The 16,102-nt window shown below is 42.1% G+C and overlaps 1 protein-coding gene across 2 annotated transcripts in view; it reads right to left on the reverse strand.

The window, feature by feature from the left end:
• The window catches only part of PKN2 (protein kinase N2), a 192,394-nt gene that overhangs the window by 30,872 nt on the left and 145,420 nt on the right, over nt 1-16,102 (reverse strand). For both annotated transcript variants that reach the window (XM_077452959.1, XM_077452958.1), the window contains exons 8-16: nt 15,752-15,861; nt 11,908-12,051; nt 9,207-9,282; nt 8,931-9,105; nt 8,555-8,687; nt 2,872-3,005; nt 2,710-2,785; nt 2,530-2,621; nt 1,451-1,627 (exon numbers count right to left, since the gene is read on the reverse strand). In XM_077452959.1, coding sequence (XP_077309085.1) covers nt 1,451-1,627; nt 2,530-2,621; nt 2,710-2,785; nt 2,872-3,005; nt 8,555-8,687; nt 8,931-9,105; nt 9,207-9,282; nt 11,908-12,051; nt 15,752-15,861 — 1,117 coding nt within the window. The remainder of the gene's footprint in view (nt 1-1,450; nt 1,628-2,529; nt 2,622-2,709; nt 2,786-2,871; nt 3,006-8,554; nt 8,688-8,930; nt 9,106-9,206; nt 9,283-11,907; nt 12,052-15,751; nt 15,862-16,102) is intronic.

Below are 16,102 nucleotides of genomic sequence, written 5' to 3' on the forward strand. Positions count from 1 at the left end.
CACCCGTCGCTGGATCAGATCAGCCATCGCTGGACCCCGGAGAGATGATCATCCGTCGCTGGATAGCAAGAGTGGATTACCACCGCTGGAATAGTTTTTTTTACACATTTTCTTTATTTTTAATAAAGTACTTTTACAAATGGTGTGTGTGTCTTTTTTTAACATTCTTTTACACTTTCTTTGTGAAATGGTAGGGTTACTTTTGTTCCCCCTTACCATTTTAAACAGGGGGGGCCGGGATCTGGGGGTCCCCTTGTTAAAGGGGGCTTCCAGATTCTGATAAGCCCCCCGCCCGCCACAACCACCGGCCAGGGTTGTGGAGATGAGGCCCTTGTCTTCATCAACATGGAGGACAAGGTGCTTTGAGGGGTCACAGACCCCCAAAGCATCCTCCCAGTGTTGAGGGCATGTGGCCTGGTATGGTTCAGGAGGGGGCGCTCTCTCGTCCCCCCTCTTTTCCTGTGGCCTGCCAGGTTGTGTGCTCAGATAAAGGGTCTGGTATGGGTTGTTAGGGGAAACTCCACTCCATTTTTTTTTATTTGACGCGGGGTTCCCCTTAATATCCATACCAGACCTGAAGGGCCTGGTAATTGAATTTGGGGGAACCCCACGCTTTTTTTTTTAATCAATGACTGTTCTCTGTATTACGGGGAGCCAACAATTCATTATAGCTGCAAGTGATTTTAAATGACTTTTTCCTGTAGAATGACACTTTGTGCAGGGACAGTTCTAAGCACGGGAAAAATGCGCCCCTTCACAGGCATACTATAGACACCCCCCAGGTGAGAAATATAAAGGAACATTACACTTTTATTGTTTCACTTTAAGCATTAAAATCACTGCTCCTGAAAAAACGTCTGTTTTAAAACTTTTTTTTGCATTGATACCTGATCCCCTGGGGCAGGACCCAGGTCCCCAAACACTTTTTAGGATAACTTGAATATTAGCGTTTAAAATTAGCACTTTAGGTTTCTCCCATAGACTTGTACAGGGTGTTCCACGCCTTTGCAAATTTGCAGCGAACACCCCAAATTTTTCACCGAACAGGCAATGTTCGAGTCGAACATGAGTTCAACTCGAAGCTTATCCTTACAGCTGTTGTGTTACTAGTTCAAGTGCTTGAACATAAAAAGGTATTCATAAACTGAACATATTTTGTTTAGTTCCTCAAAAAATGGCAGAAATTAGTATTAAGGGTGACCCTACAAGCACCCTCCCAACTAACATCTTTCGATAGACAAGTCAAAGTACCTGGGCAGAAAATTGTTAGGTGAATAGTGGTTATATCAAATCAGATGTAGCTTCTGTTCTGGTAATTCTGACAGCTGCTGACTATAAGAATACAATAGCCACAGTGGGAGATTAGTCCATTCATGCCCAATCAGCCTTTTCTACACTTACGGAAAAATAGACCCCAGCAGATATCTGAAGTAGTTTAGAAACAACTTACACAGCTCTTGGTTCAGAAAAAACATCCGTGTGAATGTGCATCATTAAGTCTCCTCCAGCTGCATACTCCATCACAAAGCACACGTGATCTTTGGTTTGGAAACAAGCAAACAGGTTCACCAGGAACGGGTGCCGCACACTATTCACAGTTTCAAAGATGCGTTTCTCACACATAAGGCTAAAGTACAGCAGAAAGAAAACAGTTAAAGAAAGCGCAACAGTAAAATATGAATACAAATCGGCTATTGGAAATATTTAGAGAGAGCAAGGACCCTTGCAGCACGTACTCACATTTGCCTGTGTGCCCCTGCACCAGAAAAAAAAAATCCAGTATTTCTAGGGATGGAGGCGCAGGAGTGGTGCTTGATAAATGGCCTACTACTGTTATGTAGTTGAAAGGAGAGCTCCAACTGGAGATCACAATAGAGCTTACACAGGTTGAGGTTTCCTCACTCCTGATGTCGAACAGAGCATTAGAGGAACAAAAGATAGGCAAGTGCATGCTGAGAGCTCCATCAGCAAAAATCTGGCCTCTGACCATATATTTGGTGAACAGACTGTTGCATGAGATTGTATGTATCACACAAATAGCAGCTGTGTGTATTACATGCAAGAACCTCCATTTAGCATAAGCATGAGGTCTATTGACTGTTTAAAGCCAAGTGCAGTGAGTATTGAATAATAAATATTAACGTGTGCGATTTATAGTTGGATGAGAAACCCTATAATACACTAAAATTTCCAAAGAGTTGATATTCATAATGTAATTAACCTTGTGTCAGGGCAGCGTGGGAAATGGTATACTGGCTGTGGGGACAATACGTCACAAATTCAATTAATTTGATTTTTCAGCCCCTCTAGAGCAAGCAGAGCTTGGCTAACAGGACAGCACATACTATAAATACTGTTACTGCAGCTAGCAAGAAAGAACTAGACAGACATGTTTGATGAAAAATAAATGCCACAAGAGGGCAGTGTGACAAAACAAAAAAATAATAATTTCCTTAGCGGTACAGTGACTTCAGTTTTCTTAAATTTTAAAAATAATCTTTACAATTTATATATTTTAGATGGACATACCTGTCAACTTCATCACGAGCTACAATATCTCCTTTCTTTAAGGCTTTGATTGCAAACATTTCATTAGTGTTTTTGTACTCTGCCAGTAGCACCTGAAATGAAGGCAGAAAGTTGTCACAATATAATTATACACAAATTCTATTTCCAGCGGTATCCTTCATGATCTCTCACAATACACACCTTTCCAAAATGTCCTCTGCCTAATACTGCACAACAGTGGAAGTCCTTCAAACTGAACTGGAACCGAGGCTGCACTCTGTGGAGAAAATTCAATAATATTATGGGGTCTGTCAATCCAGTAGACACAAACATGACAAACACGGACTTGGGTGACAGCATTACCCTTTTTCCTCTGTCTCTCGAGAGTTATATTCCACATCTGACACAGTGATTTCCGCTTCACCCGTTAGATCTGTTATCGGTTTTGTAGCTACATTGTTTCTGTTATTTGAGTATTCATAATTTGTTCCAGGATCCTTTGAGAAAGAGAGAATAGGACAGTCAATAAAGAGGTTTATTTGTACTTAAAATTTGCCTCTTCTTTAGGATACAGTCACCTTGTGGATGAAGGAGTAAATCCAGCCTACATGTTGTTCAGCCGCTACTGTGCCAATGCCTACTCACAGCATGAACTTTGTAGCATTCAGTTTGGAGAAAAGCATTGTGGTGCCTGGCAATCAAGTAGTATGTATTGAGCGGGTCATTGGACTTTTTTTTTTTTTTTTTTAATCCAGTGGTTTGGGGGCACCTGCCAAACACCCTTTTGACTGCTGAGCAATCAAAGCCTACAAGTTGCTGATCTCCAGGAACTTGTAAGGCCATTCAGTTTATCAAGATCACATAAGCCTGTGGAATGGTTGCATGTTGCAACTCAGTCTGGGAAGCAAAAGCCCCAAATATGGTTAATGAGAATTTCCTCAAACAATGCATTAAAGTGTTTGTTAACCCACAGGGTTAACTTTACAGTATCCTCTTTGTTGATTTATCCAATTTCCCAGTGACTGCGCTTTATTAAAAGTGCAGCTATATACCGCGTTTACTGATCACAGATCGGCGATCATGTGGCATGCAGACACTCCTCTCTCGGCACGACAGATGCAGTGGGCGGGGCTGAGGTTCCCCCACTGACGGCATTCAGGAGTAAGGATGAGCTCAGGCGTGTTCGCATACTCCCTGTGCAGAGCCCGCCAGGAAGTAAGTACAGCGCTGCGCTAATCACAGGCAGCGAGACATTCCGGATTCGCGGCTGCAGAGATCGGGCAATGTCTCACTGCCTGTGATTAGCACAGCACTGTGCCGACTTCCTGGCAGGCTCTGCACATGGAGTATGCGAACACTCCTGAGCTCATCCTTATTCAGGAGTGGAGGAGGAGGAGACAGGCGGCCGACCGCTGTAGCTGTCATGCGAGAGAAGAAAAGCGGCATGTCACGTGATCACCCATCTGTGCTCAGCAAACAAGGTATATAGCTGCATTTTTTATAAAGCACAGTCACAGGGGTATATTAGATGAATCAACAAAGAGGCTAATGTAACGTTAACCATTTGAGCAGCAGGACGGGAATGGGCAGTGCGGACACAGGAAGGGGGGAGACAGAGCAGGGCTGCGGCTGAAAGAGGAATGTACTCTGATGATGGTGTTTTTGGGTTAACAAAAAACATTTTTAACCACTTGCCCACTGGGCACTTAACTTCCTAACCAGACCAGTTTTCAGCGATCTCCCATTTTCAACAATTACTCAGTCATACAACACTAACTATACAAATTTTTTGTCTTTTTTCCCCACACAAATAGAGCTTTCTTTTGGTGGTATTTAATTACCGAGTTATTTTTTGCGCTATAAATGAAAAAAAATACTTTTTTTTGGGTTAACAAAAAACATTTTTAACCACTTGCCCACTGGGCACTTAACTTCCTAACCAGACCAGTTTTCAGCGATCTCCCATTTTCAACAATTACTCAGTCATACAACACTAACTATACAAATTTTTTGTCTTTTTTCCCCACACAAATAGAGCTTTCTTTTGGTGGTATTTAATTACCGAGTTATTTTTTGCGCTATAAATGAAAAAAAATACTTAAAAAATTTTGTCAAAAAATAAATAGATGCATTTTTCTTTGTTTCAGCTATAAAACTTTGCAAAATTAGTAATTTTTCATCATACATTTTGGCCAAAATTTATCCTACCACATATCTTTGGTTAAAATAACCCAAATCAGCATATAGGATTTGGTCTTTATGAAAGTTTTAGACCCCTTTCACATGGGGGTGTTTTTCAGGCGCTTTTTTTTTTTTTTTTTTTTTTACAAAAAAGAGCGTCTGCAATCCTAATGTGAAAGCCCAAGTGCTTTAAGAGCCCTTTCACACTGCTAGCACCCGAAAAACGCTTGTAAAGCGCCACTTAAACTAGCAGCGATTTACCAGTGTTTTTCGAGCACTTTTAACCCTTGCTAGTGGCCAAATAAAAGGTTACAAGCGCTCCCAACAAAGCACCACTGCCAAAAGCGCTTTGCAGGCTCGTCCCATTCATTTCAATGGGAAGGGGTGCTTTAGGAGCGGTGTATTCACCAAAAAGCACTACAAAGAAGCCACTTGCAGGACTTTGACGCCCTGCCAGCGCATCGCCTCAGTGTGAAAGCACTCGGGCTTTCACATTGGGATTGCAGATGAGGCTTCTTTCAGGCGCTTTACAGGCGCTTTTTTAATGCTAAAGCGCCTGAAAAAATGCCCCAGTGTGAAAGGGGTCTTAGAGTCTATAAGCTATGGTGCCAATCATTAAATTTATCACACCTGATGTACCGACAAGCCCATTTAATTTCTTGAGGCCCTGAAATGTCAGGAAAGTACAAATACCCCTGAAATGACTCCTTTTTGGAAGGTAGAAATTCCAAAGTATTTAGTAAATGGCATGGAAGTTTTTTGAAGTTGTACATTTTTCCCACTGTTCTTTGCAAAATGAAGATTTTTTTTTTTCCTTTTTTTTCACAAAATTGTCATAAAAAGTTATTTCTCACACACAGCATAAGCATACTTGCAACTACCACCCCAAAATACATTCTGCTACTCCTCCAGAGTATGGTGATACCACACGTGTGAGACTTTTACACAGCCTGGCCAACATGCAGGGAGCACCATCAGGTGTTCTAGCTACATACAGTATCTCACAAAAGGGACAAGAACAAACAGGGAATCTGTAGCTTTTAGAAATGCTTGGACTCTGACTACATCCAGGTAATGTAGAGAGATACTTGAGAGCAAGGCATAAGACAACCTTGTCTTTGTGAAGTATGAAGAAAGACTCTATAGAAAAAGGGCCCCTAGTTCAGAAACTGAACATCTGACAGCTGTGATGGCTATCAAATAGGCCACTTTGCGGGCAAGGATTTTAAAAGGTACGTACCCAGTGGATTCAAGGGATGATTTCTGCAAGGCAGAGGGAACCAATTTAAAGTCCCAGGGAAGCATACAGTATCTCACGAAAGAGTACACTTCTCACATTTCCGTAAATATTTTATTATATCTTTTTCATGCAACATTTAAGAACTTACACTTTGCTACAATGTAAAGTAGGGAGTGTACATCTTGTATAATTGTGTAAATTTGCTGTCCACTCAAAATAACTCACACAGCGATTGATTAATGTCTAAACCGCTGGTAACAAAAGTGAGTACACCCCTAAAGACTCCTTTCACACTGAAGGCGCTTTACAGGCATGTTAGCGCTAAAAATAGCACCTGTAAACTGCCTCCCCAGTGTGAAAGCCCGATTGTATACACCGCTCCTAAACCACACCTCCCATTGAGATTAAAGGGCAGCGGCTTCGGCAGAAGCGCTTTTAACCCCCTTTTTTGGGTTAAAAGCGGCCCGCTCCCACCTGCACAGTGCCGGTAAAGCGCGGGCGATCTTCAGTGAGAAAGGGGTCCAAGTGAAAAAGGCCACATTGCGCCCAAAGTGTCAATATTTTGTGTGGCCACCATTAATTTTCCAGCTCTGCCTTAACCCTCTTGGGCATGAAGTTCACCAAAGCTTCACAGATAGCCACTGGAGTCCTCTTCCACTCCTCCATGATGACATCACAGAGCTGGTGGATTAGAGACCTTGTGCTCCTCCCCCTTCCGTTTGAGGATGCCCCACAGATGCTCAATAGGGTTTAGGTCTGGAGACATGCTTGGCCAGTCCACCACCTTTACCCTCAGCTTCTTTAGCCAGGCAGTGGTCATCTTGAAGGTGTGTTTAGGGTCGTTTTCATGTTGGAATACTGCCCTGCGGCCCAGTCTCTAAAGGGAGGTGATCATTCTCTGCTTCAGTATGTCAAAGTACATGTTGCCATTCATGGTTCCCTCAATGAACTGTAGCTCCCCAGTGCCAGAAGCACTCATGCAACCCCAGACCATGACACTCTCACCCCCATGCTTGACTGTAGGCAAAACACACTTGTCTTTGTACTCCTCACCTGGTGGCCGCCACACGCACTTGACACCATCTAAACCAAATGAGTTTACCTTGGTCTCATCAGACCACAGGACATGGCTCCAGTAATTTATTTCCTTACTCTGCTTGTATTCAGCAAACTGTTTTCAGGCTTTGTGCATCATCTTTAGAAGAGGCTTCCTTCTGGCATGACAGCTATGCAGACCAATTTGATGCAGTGTGCGGCGTATGGTCTGGCCACTGACAGGCTGACCCCCCCATCCCTACAACCTTTGCAGCAATGCTAGCAGCACTCATATGTCTATCTCCCAAAGACAACCTCTGGATATGACGCTGAGCACGTGCACTTAACTCCTTTGGTCGACCATAGCGAGGCCTGCTCTGAGTGGAACCTGTCCAACAGTTATATGGTCTTGGTCACTGTGTTGCAGCTCAGTTTCAGGGTCTTGGCAATCTTCTTATAGCTTAGGACATCTTCATGTAGAGAAACAAATTTTTTTTTAGATCCTCAGAGTTCTTTGCCATGATGTGCCATGTTGAACTTCCAGGGACCAGTATGAGAGAATAAGAGCGATAACACCAAATTTAAACACACCTGCTCCCATTCACACCTGAGATTTGGCAACACTAATAAGTCACATGACAACGGGGAGGCAAAATGGCTAATTGCACCCAATTTGGATATTTTCACTTAAAGGTGTACTCACTTTTGTTGCCAGTGGTTTAGACATTAATGGCTGTGTGTTGGGCGTTAAGGGGAAAGCAAATTTACGCTGTTATACAAGCTGTACACTCACAACTTTACATGCTGTACATTTCAAATCTAATCTGACTACCCATTACACTTCTGTGAGGCACTGTAGTGGCACTGAGGAGCATGGATGAATGAGCCTTGATGTGGCACGGATGAACACCGGCATGGCACGGATGAGCCATCTGTATGGGCACAGACAAGCGCTGTGGGCACTTCAGATCCAGCCCACAGCGCTGCTACACCCGTCTCTGCCAGTCTACTCGCACACTGTATCGATCGGTGCGAGGAGAGGGGAGGAGCTGAACTGGACAAGCTCTGGTTTGTTGACATCTGATAGCTCTGTCATTGGACAGAGTGATCACATAGTAAAGGGCCGCTGTCATTGGCCCTTCACCCAGATCCGTGACACGCCGGGTCTGTAAGACCCAACGCTCACGGACATTCCAGTGGGCGGGAGCATCATTCTGGGAGGACGTTATAGTACACACACCCAGAGTTATCCGACCATGCTGTAGCCGTTTTTCGGCTATGGCCTGGTCGACAATTGGTTAAGGGAGTAAAGACCATCTAATTTGAGGAAAAACAAAACCTAAAACTGTAGCATATCACAATAAATTCAGCTAGATTTTAAAGGAGGTCAGGCAAATCTGGTCCACGGGTACACAATTGTTGGTGTACAGTCAGTACATTAGTGTGATTATATAAATGTTAAAATTGTGATGCAAGTAGGATCAGAAAATAGAAAAAAGGGAGAAAGGGACCCTTCCCTCTTCCAAGAAGCAGCACTGGAACATTATAGAAGCTAGAACCAAAACTGGAAGCATATGCATAAATCTTTACCTGAGCTGGTATGCTTGGTGCTTTAATGTCTATTGAAGCCTGATAGACATCAAGGTCTAGTGATGACGCCCGGGGTGGTACATCAGGTGCTTCTGGTTCTATTTCAAAGTCCAGCTTGCCTATAGGAGATTCGCTTTAAGGAAGAAAAACATCTAATTAAATTTACATTCCCTAGCTCATTTTTATATATTTGAAAATAAAAATCTGAAAGTCAATCATGTCCCAAACAGAAGAATAGGTCTACATTAGCTCATGCAATTGTTTAAGGATGACAATAATTTAGCAATATAAAGAGGCATGAAGGACCTTTATAAATTTAACTACAAAGTGGTAGGTGCTGTAAGGTTTATAATTGCGTTTGCGATAATGCACATACCTCACTGACGGAGATAGCTCCACACTCTGTGGGTCCACAATCGGCATGGCAGCAGGAACAGAAATCTGAGGGCTGTAAGTGCCAGAGTGATTAACTGTGGGAATTGCCCGTCTCACAAGTCGCCCCCATGTGGCAATGTTAATGTTCATCTGTGGAGCTCTGAGGAATGTTTTTCCTGTTAACAATGAATAAGTGGTAAAAGCAGAGAACTACATCCTTGAAGGCCATCAACATCTAGTGATGACAAGATTTGAAAATGTAAAAACAGAACGTTACCTTGTTGCTTTGAAAAAATCTTTTTCTGTCTCTGGAGTTTTGGTCTCCTTTCAATAACAGGATTGAAAAAGGTTACCTGTGCATAAAGAAAAACAGATTACCTGTCTGGAACCTTTTTACACAAAGGATACATTTACCAGAGAAAAAATTGCACCAAAATTGTGTAACATTCTTCAAACAGGTTTAATACACTGATTGATCGCCACTGTTACGTATATTTGGTAAGGAGAACCCAGGTATTTCATTTACTCAGATGACATTGATTGAATTATTCATGTAGCAGGTTGTTGCAATAAATGTACCGCAACATAGTTATACAGTCCACTTTGTCCCATAATCATTTTACTCTCTCCCCCTACAGTCAATGAAAGAAGACACATTTACTACAGCAAGCAGTAAGTAGGCAGTCATTCTGAAGGGTACAAGTAAGCAGTAAGAATGGTGCAAAATACTCATGGCATGGGCAGCTCTGAAGCTATGAATAAAAAAAATGGGTAAAGTAACTAGAGACAAAACCATCCCTCCCCCCCCCCCATTTAAGATGGAGTAAAGAGTGTTATAACCCATCAGGGTTTTTTTGGCCACATGTCCCAAAGGGGAGATATCCCTCAACTTCCTGTCCTGTAGTCAAAAAAAAAAAAAAACACAAGGTGAGAACACAAAGATCTTATCCACACTTCAATCCCACATCCCTGACCCCCAGTTCTCTTGTCAACTGTTGATGAAAAAGCATTGATAGAGTTGATTGGGAATTCCTCCAAGCCACTCTAGAATGAATACATTTGGGTGAGGTAATGCACAAGTGGCTGTCTGCCCTGTACTATAGTCCATTGGCTGCAGTCAAGTTTGAGCATGCATACACCGAACCTTGCTATATCCTTAACGGGATACTTCAGGGTTTCCCATTATACCCCTTGATATTTATACTCCCCTTGTAGCCCTTTCTACGAACAATCAGATACAATCAATCGGATACAGACTAGATCTAGTAAGCCAATGATGAAAAAAACAGATATGCCTGGAAACGCGTTCATTGACTGCACATGCCTGAGTAATGTTGGCACCAGGCAGAGGGCGTTCCATGTCATCGTAGCTGGTTTCCAATCTTTAAGAGGAGTCTTGGCTTCTATACATCACCCAGCACCCAACACTATATTTTTGGCTGTCACTTGTGCATTTCCCTCATGGTCGGGCACTAAGCCCCAGTGCTGCAAATCTGGTCACTACCAGCTGTCTCCTACTTGCGCTTGTGAGTGTAACTTGCTATGTTTTAACAAAGTGTTTACTTTTTAATACTATGTTATGGTGGCCCCTGCACTTGATGTTTCCCTCCCCACAAGGAATTTGGGATTTAGTGGAGCTCACAATCAAGCATCTTACAGATGTGGTTTTGGAAAGAAAGCCGGCAGCATATTTGCTGCATGGAGACTCCACTGGTTCCCCTCACCTCTCGCTAACATTCACAGAATGGGTTCTTTGGCCATTGTCCCTGAAGAGCCCCCAATCTTCTTTTCCCACCCCTTTTGTATTCTATTTGCTATGGTCTTTTGTTCAACTTTCCCCCCCATTTTTCTCTTCCAATGCTCTCTGACCACCATTTCCCTATATTATTTTCTAAAATTCTGATATGATCTTTATAATAAACAAATTCTGTACTACTAGAGAGGAAAGACTGTTATAATATGAACCATATTGACATTACTCTAACGATACCTGGAAGAAAAAGTCCCCAATGTCTGTACTGTTGGGTTTATATGTACAATTTGGACTGTTCTTTTCTCTTGAATAAGAATTTATAAGTGAAGGAATCCTGAGGTGTCCCCAGAACTAGTGTCTACATTACTTTATTACGGTTTTGGCAACAACCTAAAATCTAGGATATCGTTTTACTTTCACTTTTGATGATATCAGTAACCAGGACAAATAGAACCTCCCTAATGGGGGCACAGACAGCAATAAAATCTGACAGGTGTTCCAACACACCTCCACACAAAACCACAAAAAAACCTTAGTTACACTTTAAAAAAAATATAAAAGTCTAAGGGTACTTTCATACTGTTCAGTTGAAAAAACATTTAAAAAAAAAAAACGCATTTGTTATTGATGTGTTTGTGTGTTTTCTGGTTGGCATGCACTTGTGAAACACATACGTGACTCACTCACAAAACACGCAACAGGTGTTTTTGACGCGTTTCTTATTCTTTAAATGGGAGCTGCATTTTTTGTGCAGTCTTGAAAATTGCATTAATGCTGCAGCAGGGCAGGACTTTTTCAAAATGCACCGCACCCGTAGCACGGTGGTGTGAAAGTCCAATGGGATTTAAATAGTTAGTGTGCTTTTAGCAAGGAAAAAACACCAGTGTGAAAGGGCCCTAACCCAACACAGAGCAAGCACTACATATAATCAGCCCCTGGAGACACACAGAAAAAAAAAAAAAAAGAAAAAGAAAGAAAAGCATAGCATCTTCACAGCAAGCATATAACAAGCATTTTTACTTGCTTGTGGGCACTGGATACATAATACAACCCTTCCTCAGACATGGAGCTCATTTTAATCCTCCAGCACCATTAGCCTTGGCAGCAGAGATGCGAGTCTACATAAGTCTACAAAAGGTCTGCAGTCAAGGAATTGTGGTTTAAACACACAAAGGAGCCTGGCACTGGAGAAGAGCTACTAAATGGTTACTTTTCAAGTTCTCACCTCTGCAAAGAGCGTGCCCTGTGGCTCCAGGTACAGACACATGCCATGTCTCTGGTTGTCTAGGAAATCTTCTAACCTCAGAAACTTCACAGCACACAAAGATCTCCAGTCTCTCCAGAACACCGAAATCTCCAATTCTCGGGACTAAGAAGAAAAGGGGCAAACTGGTTTAAAACAGACCACAGAACCTCTATTATAAATAAAAGTTTTTGTACAGAATAAACAGGGTGATTCAATGAGGAATTTGTGACATTTCTTTCATGACATGTGTCCATTGACACCATCAGATCCTGTCCACTAAAAACAGACATATGAGAATCAGTTTCCCATCCGTCTGGTGGATCGGAAGGCAGTCTAGTGTAAACAGACAAGTGGACCATTTACCTCTGACTGCCCATAGAAAAGAGCAGGCTGTGTGTGTCTGCTCTGCATAAGCAAACAGACACAGACCAGCCATCCACCTGGTCAGCAGGGATCTGTGGACAGATTTCCTGCTGACTTCAAAGCAGTCAAAATCCTTGTGCCAAATTCACATAAATCCAGCAACAATTTCATGGTTTGTACTGGTGCTTGCAACAAATTTGAGTAGTACTTATTTTCAGCACTTTTACTCTACGGCGCTATTGTAGCAGCAAATTCATAAGGAAAGTAAAGATAAAAAAGACATGCTGAATTAAATTGTTGATTGTGCTGCATGCATAATTATACTGACATATCTGAGACAATTTTGCAACAACCTTTGTCTTTCGTCTTTAAAGCGGAGTTCTGCCCACCCCCAGTCAATCAGTGTAAGAAGGGCTGTGCCTCACCCGGTTCTAAGCCTCCTATACAGGAGACTTGGGCTAACACTAAACCCAAGGCTGAAACCACACTTCAGCTATCTGTTGTGCATGAAAGTGGTATTAAACCCCAAACCAAAAATTTAATATATTGCAGCCTTCCAATCCTTAGATGGCATCTAACATGCCTCCTGAATTAGAGTGCCCCAACTCTGGTTGAAGGAGCACAGGGGGCACCTTTGGACAGGGGCAATGTCAGTTTTGGATGAGGGTAGTGTTAGATGGACTAGCAGATTTAGGTAAACTAACTGAAGCCAAACTCCAGCTCACACTGTTACAACAGTTTTTCTTTTATGATAAATATTTTACAAGCTGATCATTGTTAGCACCCGTCGGTTGTAAATGGTTTCTCTTAACCCTCTAAATCACACATTTATAGGAGGGCTTGTGCTGTTGAAACACAACAGATGTACCGGCTAGGTCATCAGGTGAAAAAGAAAGCCTAAAAAAAAAAAAAAACGAAAAACAAACAAAATGCAGTCTTCACATCTAAGAATTGGTATGATGCAATATAAGTATTAACTTTTGGATTTCTGCTTTAAGACATTGTCAATATGTGTTAACATTTGTTGTATTACAGCATCCCATTCCTTTAAAAATGGATTACCAAAGTACTACATCAGATGAAAAAAAAATAGCAACAGTGCATAACACAACACGCAGTACACGCATTTGAGAATGTTGCAGTGCGTCAGACTCTACGTTAAAGTGCGTTAGGACACCACCCACAATGAATGGCACTGCAGATACAGTACTGTGCAAAGGTTTAGGCAGATGTGAGGAAATGTTGTAAAGTAAGAAAACTTTAATAAAGACAAACAATGAAAATATATATTTTTGAATTTACAAAATGCAAAGTGAACAGAAGAAAAATCTAAATCAAATATTTGATGCGATTACCCTTTGGCCCCTTTCACACGGACGATCCGTTCAGGTCCGCCTGTCAGTTTTTCAGGCGGACCTGAACGGATGCTCCATAGAGGTCTATGGAGCGTCGGATGTCAGCGGTGACAAGTCCGCTGACATCCGACCCGCTCCAATCCGAAAAAGTGTGACGGAGGAAAAAGCCATTTTTCCATCCGTCATCGGCCATAGGGGAGAGCGGCGCTGTGACAGGTCCGTCCCTGCACAGTGTGCAGAGACAGACCTGTCATCTTCCTGCTCAGCGGAGCTCGCTCCGACGATCCCCGCTGAGCAAGCGGATATCCACGGGCGGATCAGCACTGAGTGAAAGGACCCTTAGACTTCAAACCAGCATCAATACTTACAACGCTTTGTACACATGCACAAAGTCAGGGATTTTGTAGGATTAGAGTCAGGTGTATGATTAATTATACCAAGCAGGTGCGCTGGTGGGACTGATCAATTTCATATTTAGGTAGAAACCGTCATTAGCTAAAACAGAAGCAGCTGTATAGGAGGCTTAGAACTGGGTGAGGAACAGCCAAACTGCTACTAAGGTGAGCTTGTGGAAGACAGTTTCAGTTCATACACCATGGCACACTGAGCACAGCAACACCACACAAGGTTTATACTGCATTAGTAAGGTCTCTCCCAGGCAGAGATTTCAAAATAGCTAGGGTTTCAAGATGTGCTGTTCAAGCTCCTTTGAAGCGACACAAAGAAACAGGCAACACCATGGACTGTAGATGCAGCGGTCAGCCAAAGATGAAAGACCCAACATACTTCCCTTTGACATCGAAAGAGGTCCAGCAGTGACATCAGCACAGAATGGGCAGAAACCAATGGGACCTAGGTACACCCATCTACTGTCTGGAGAACTGTGACCATCATCTAATACTAAAGGGAAGCAAGCAGTCTTTCATCTGCTGCATTAAAGCAGTTCTATACCTGCTGAAGTTTTTTTTTTCCCCCTGACCTGCAAAGGAAAAGGCATAATGAGCTAGTATGCACCGCATACTAACTCATTATGAAATACCTTAGAACAAGGCCCCGACATCTGGTTTGATCCACGCCGAGGGAGCCGACATGTTCCCTAGGCATTTCTTCTGGGTATCATGGCTCCGGGACTGTGAGTGGCTGGAGCCGCGATGTCGTCACTCGCACGCATGCGGGAGATTTCTTTCCGACAGGGTCCGGCGTCTGCCAGACTTTCAGCTGAAAATCCCCTGTGCGCATGTGCCGCATTGCGAGGGGGAATATCTCCTAAACCGTACAGGTTTAGGAGATTTTTTTTTTTACCTACAGGCAAGCCTTTCCTGTAGGTTAAAGTCCAAAAATTGACTATACAACCACTTTAAGATTCCTTGGCCGACTGCTGCATCTATGGTCTTAAACATTGCCCAATTAATGGTGTCCTCAATGTTGAGAAATACAGGCAGATAGTTATCCATCATGCCACACAATCTAGGAGGCCCAAAATGTATTCTGTGAAGGACAACGACCCCCATACAGCCAATGTCATTAAAAAAAAAAAAAGGAACAAGGAGTCCTTCCTGAAAGTAGTTTGGCCCCAACATCATCGAGAATGTGTGGATTACATTAAGAGACAGAATGACTTACTGCATCCTACATTGACAGACCACCTGTTTGAAACAACCTATCTGCCAAGTTCCTTCAAAAACTGTGCAAGTTTACCTAGAATAATCAAGGATGTTTTAAGGCAAAGGGTGGTCACACCATATATTGATTTGATTTTAATTTCTGTTCATTTACTTCCCATTTTGTTAATTGATAAAAAATAAGCTAATAAAACTTTTTTCTGAACGGATTCTTAGCTTACAGCATTATTTTTTTACACCTGCCTAAAACATTTGTACAGTAGTGTATATTAAGTGCGTTACTTTAACCAGTTTATAATTGTTATCAAGCTAACCCTTGTAATCTTAAAGTAATGTAAACCACCTTAGGCACTTTAAGATTATACATTTTATGAAAAGTACAATGTGTTTGAATTTAAAAAAAAAGGTAATATATAAAAATTCTATTAAAAATGGTACTAAATGTAAAATCAGGAATATGAGATTTGTCAACATTATACGCACTCTGTCCAGCTCCAATGTAAACTTCTGATCCCATGACTGGTTTGAAATAGGTTTCCAGTTGGTCTGCCCAACTACAGTATTGTCAAGCTTCAGAACAGCACAGACCTCATCTGTAAGGAAATTACTGCAACTGAGCTTAAAAGGCTAAGAGGATTGCAGGAAACAAAAAGCTCCACTGTTAAACCCACAACAACAAAATATCTGCTTAAGGAAAGATTAGATGCATTTTTTTTTTATAAAGAGCCTGGTGCATGAACAAATAGTCTCTGGGTTTCATTACTAATTATGTGAGGTTTTACATACAATTCACTAAATGTTGTAAAAACCTCTAGTCTGCTTAAATGCATGAAT

This window comes from Lithobates pipiens, unplaced genomic scaffold (genome assembly GCF_037356315.1).
Source record: "Lithobates pipiens isolate NorthernLeopardFrog02 unplaced genomic scaffold, aLitPip1_a1.2 Scaffold_23, whole genome shotgun sequence".
Classification (NCBI taxonomy): domain Eukaryota; kingdom Metazoa; phylum Chordata; class Amphibia; order Anura; family Ranidae; genus Lithobates; species Lithobates pipiens.